Here is a 4,081-nt window from a genome sequence, read left to right as displayed (position 1 = left end):
ATCATGACTCAAATGTACACGATGTTACATGCTCAATTTCCATGAGAAATACCTACCCTAAGACCTGACAGATTAAGCTAAGATAAGTTTACAAGTCACTTTTGAGGTAATATATGTATAAAAAAAAAAAAAAAAAGACTGATGATCATGCAAGTCCATTAACTTTTACCAGTTTTCTGATGACCTTCAATAAATAAAACTACAATATTACGCAAATATGATCACATGTATTATCACTATAAGGGGTTCATCAAATAATTGAATCACTGGACCCATCCATTTTTGTTGTCCTTAATATCTATTATTAGGGTTATCTTGAAAGAAATGAACATTGATTTTGATGTGATATTTTTTTCACCCCCATTTAATTTGATATTCTTTACTCATCAGATATAATTATGGGCTTGGGTTACAATCATTCTACATCATTTGGCAGAATTCTATTACCATTTAACTTTTCTTAATATCTAAGTTGTGTTTATTTAATATCAATGTAATGTACAACAATTAACAATAGCCTCCATGATGTCAGAGGGGATAGGTACATAAGAATACACTTGTTAAAAAAAAGGTATTGGCAAGGTAATAAGTAGTGGGTAGGAATAAATTTTGAAGATAGGGCCTTTCTTTTTTTTTTTTTTTTTTAATGGGACATTTCTACCTGGAATGTGATAAATGATGCATTGCCTCTTCTAATCCCAGTACTGCAACTAGGATTTTACTCGCTAAAAAAATCTGCATACAGAAAGAAAATAATCCCTGGTTAAGTTAGTGGTGTAGGTATGCAATGTGGGGACTTACTGTTCAGCTATACCTCGCCAAACCTATAGCTTTTTATAACCTACTTCAAACAGACATAGTTGTAAAATATTCTAAGAAATTCACAAAATTTAATTGGTTTTATCAGAGCATTGTTCAAAAGCATTTCATATTACAGAGATAATTTTATGAGGTCAACAAACAAAGCAGAAATTGGCAAAATCAGAAGTATACAGTAAAAAAAGAATTGTAACAGTAAAATTCGAATTTGAAATAGCGGATATCTGCTAAAAAAACAGAAGAAAATCCCTGATTACAGAGGAAAATCAGTCATCAGATATAATTACGGGCTTGGGTTATAATCATTCTACATCATTTGGCAGAATTTTATCATCATTTGACTTTTCTTGATACCTTAGTCTTGCTCATTTAATATAATGTAATATACAAACAGCCTCCATGATGTCAGGAGGGATAGGTATGCTATGTAAGATCATACAAGTTTAAAAATAGGTAATGGAAAGGTAATGGAATTAGTGGGTAGGATTAGGCTTTTTTTTTTTTTTTTAGATCGCCCCACATTGTAGTATTGTAACAAAAATTTTACGACCTGAAAAATCCACCTACATATGGTTGATATTCATCTCTGGTTAAGAAAGTTGTGTAGTATGCAATGTAGGTACTTGCTGTTTAATTATACCTGCTACTTCTAACAGACAGTTTTAATTTTTCTTATAAATTTCACAAAATTTATTTGGACTTACGAGACCATTGTTCAAAGCATTTCATATTAAAGAGAAAAGACAGTCACCAGATATAAGTATGGACTTGGATTCTAATCCTTCTACATCATTTGGCAGAATTTTATTATCATCTGACTTCTCTTTACACTCAAATCTATCACAATACTCCAGATATCCATAAAATAGCATAAATGTTTTCAAGAGAGCCTGAATCGCTCACCTGGTTAGCCATTTGCTTATTTGAAAAACTTGAGGAATGAGACAGGCCAAGTTAAAATCAACTGAATTGTCAAATGCAGGAAATGCTTTTATTAGATATTCATGACCTGAACCAGAATTTTCATTATATCAACATTTTTTTAATTATTTAAAAAAAAAAACTGTCTTCCTACCCCTATGTCCCATTTTTAGTATAGGCAGCCATATCTATTCATGGATTAAAAATTACAAGTCATTTTGACCACAAGATTTTCAAAGTTGTACATGTGAGAAAAAAAAACACAAAAACAGTTTCAGGGGCCATAACTCCTACATCAGTCATAACATCATTCTGAAAATTTCAACATAGGTCCATCTCATGATGCTGAACTATATTATTCCCTGCAAGAATTTTCCCACAGGAAACAGTTTTTAAGTTATTTGCCAAAAACTGCCTTTTGACCCCTATGTTTTTATTTCAGTAAAGGCAAACATGTTTTTCCACTAATAAAAATTCCAAAAGTCATTTTGTGCGAGATACCCAAAGGAACAAACATGCCAATTTTCATTGAATTCTGTACAATGGTTTTAGAGAAGACTTTGAAAGTTGCATATGCAAATGCCACCAAAAAAAAAAAAAAAAACCTGTTTCAGGGGCAGCAACTCCTACATCAGTTGACAAATCGTTTTGAAAATTTTGGCATACGTCCGTCTCATGATGCTGAACAATATTACCCCACAAGGATTCAGTTGTTGAGTCATTTGCAAAAAATTGCCTTCTGACCCCTATGTTCTATTTCTAGTAACGGCGGCAATGTTTTTTCACGGATCAAAAATCCCAACGGTCATTTTATACAGAACACCCTAATGGACAATCATGCCAAGTTTACAACCTGTCAGTTTAGTAGTTTCAGAGGAGAAGATTTTTAAAATTTTGTCCACAAGGACAACACAGATGCCAAGTGATGGCATAAGCTCATATGGCCAGGTGAGGCAAAAAAAGAAAAAATGAACATGCTCATCAAACAATTTTTACCAGTTTTTTAAGACCTTCAATAGATACGACTACAATATCTGGTAAATAAGGTTACATGCATGAAATGGGGTCATCAAATTATTTTATCAAGAATCTTCACGTTTAAAAAGAAAATTAATTTTAATATGACATTTTTTTCATGACTGGTTTCACAGCCTATGATAACCCTACTTCATTTCATATTCTATTCTCAGTAAATCTCAATTCATGCTACTATTTTATTTCAGTCTCAAAGAGAACATTAATCTTATTTATATGTCGGAAGAAAAATGGTCATCAGATATTATTACGGGCTTGGGTTATAATCATACAAGATCATTTGGCAGAATTGTATCATCATTTGACCAAGATAGTATGTAAAACTATTACAGATACTTGTATATACATCTAATATAGATACTTTGTTGATTTTCCAGTAACTACAGGACAGCCCTTTGTTTTACTTTCTATATATCTTCTCTTTTGCAGTTATGTTAACAAAACAAAAACAAAGACTTTAAAAGAAAAAAACTTACTGGGGTACTTTGAGGTGAGCCTTGTGTACTGAACTGTGATGTTTTACTGGACTGTCCTGGGGGCATGGCTGATTGACCTGGCTGGATAGTCATCTGTGAAGGCTGTTGGAAGGACAGATTCATATTGGCAGGAGTCTGATTACCAAACTGTAAGGGGAACTGTGTTGATGCCCCCGCTCCAGCAGCAGCAGCTTGTAACAGACAGGCCTGTAACATCAACTGTTCATTCTGTTTTCTGTTGTTGTTATTGATTTGCTGAAATGAAATATGATTTTGTTCCACAACATTTCTAAGTCTGTAAATGTGGGATCCTCTCCTTATTTATTTCTATTACTACCCAGACACAATGTTATGACTTTGGAAAACTATTCAGTAAGGATTGAACATTAATCCAATATAAATATGTCAAAATGTATTTCTTATACAAGTCCTGTCTGCTTCCATAATGTAGTATTCATATTAGATGAACAGGGACATATTCAGAATTAAGTGTAGCATAGAAGGGTATCTAATCACACTGCCTTCTAAATCAAACTAGATAATTCAAATGCTGCAATACTAAAAGCAAGTAGGATACAAGTTACTAGACATACTTGAAAAGATGATGTACTAGGTTGCGAGAAGAAGCTTGTCTGTTGCATGGCTTGTTGAGGAGGCTGCTGGTAGAATGAGTTATTTCCCTGAACAGGTTGAACATTCTGTACAGCTGGCCTGAAATGAATGTTGGTGAAACATTAGTTTCTACGAGTTGGAAACAAAAAAAATGCAGGAGATTTAAGCATACAACAAAAGATGACCACTACAGCAGGATAAGACCCTAACACTTTACT

The 4,081-nt window shown here is 33.2% G+C and overlaps 1 protein-coding gene, 1 long non-coding RNA gene and 1 other non-coding gene across 6 annotated transcripts in view; all 3 read right to left on the bottom strand.

The window, feature by feature from the left end:
* LOC148611915 (uncharacterized) overlaps positions 1–4,081 on the bottom strand; it is a 51,451-nt gene that overhangs the window by 3,942 nt on the left and 43,428 nt on the right. For all 4 annotated transcript variants that reach the window (XM_088592925.1, XM_088592922.1, XM_088592924.1 and 1 more), the window contains exons 36-37: positions 3,845–3,962; positions 3,252–3,506 (exon numbers count right to left, since the gene is read on the bottom strand). In XM_088592925.1, the coding sequence (XP_088449051.1) occupies positions 3,252–3,506; positions 3,845–3,962 (373 nt within the window). The remainder of the gene's footprint in view (positions 1–3,251; positions 3,507–3,844; positions 3,963–4,081) is intronic.
* Positions 624–3,245, bottom strand: LOC148611916 (uncharacterized). Its single transcript, XR_015924289.1, has 2 exons — positions 1,370–3,245; positions 624–1,310 (listed from the first exon to the last, which is right to left on the bottom strand). It is a non-coding gene; the product is annotated as an uncharacterized LOC148611916 (long non-coding RNA).
* Positions 1,089–1,161, bottom strand: LOC148611917 (small nucleolar RNA SNORD47). The gene has a single exon (XR_015924628.1). It is a non-coding gene; the product is annotated as a small nucleolar RNA SNORD47 (small nucleolar RNA).

The sequence above is a fragment of the Perna viridis genome, chromosome 7 (assembly GCF_037379345.1).
Source record: "Perna viridis isolate PV_CMFRI_1.1 ecotype Kerala chromosome 7, ASM3737934v1, whole genome shotgun sequence".
Taxonomy (NCBI): domain Eukaryota; kingdom Metazoa; phylum Mollusca; class Bivalvia; order Mytilida; family Mytilidae; genus Perna; species Perna viridis.
Note: the sequence above shows the minus strand (reverse complement) of the source record. Positions and strands in the feature narration are given on the sequence as shown.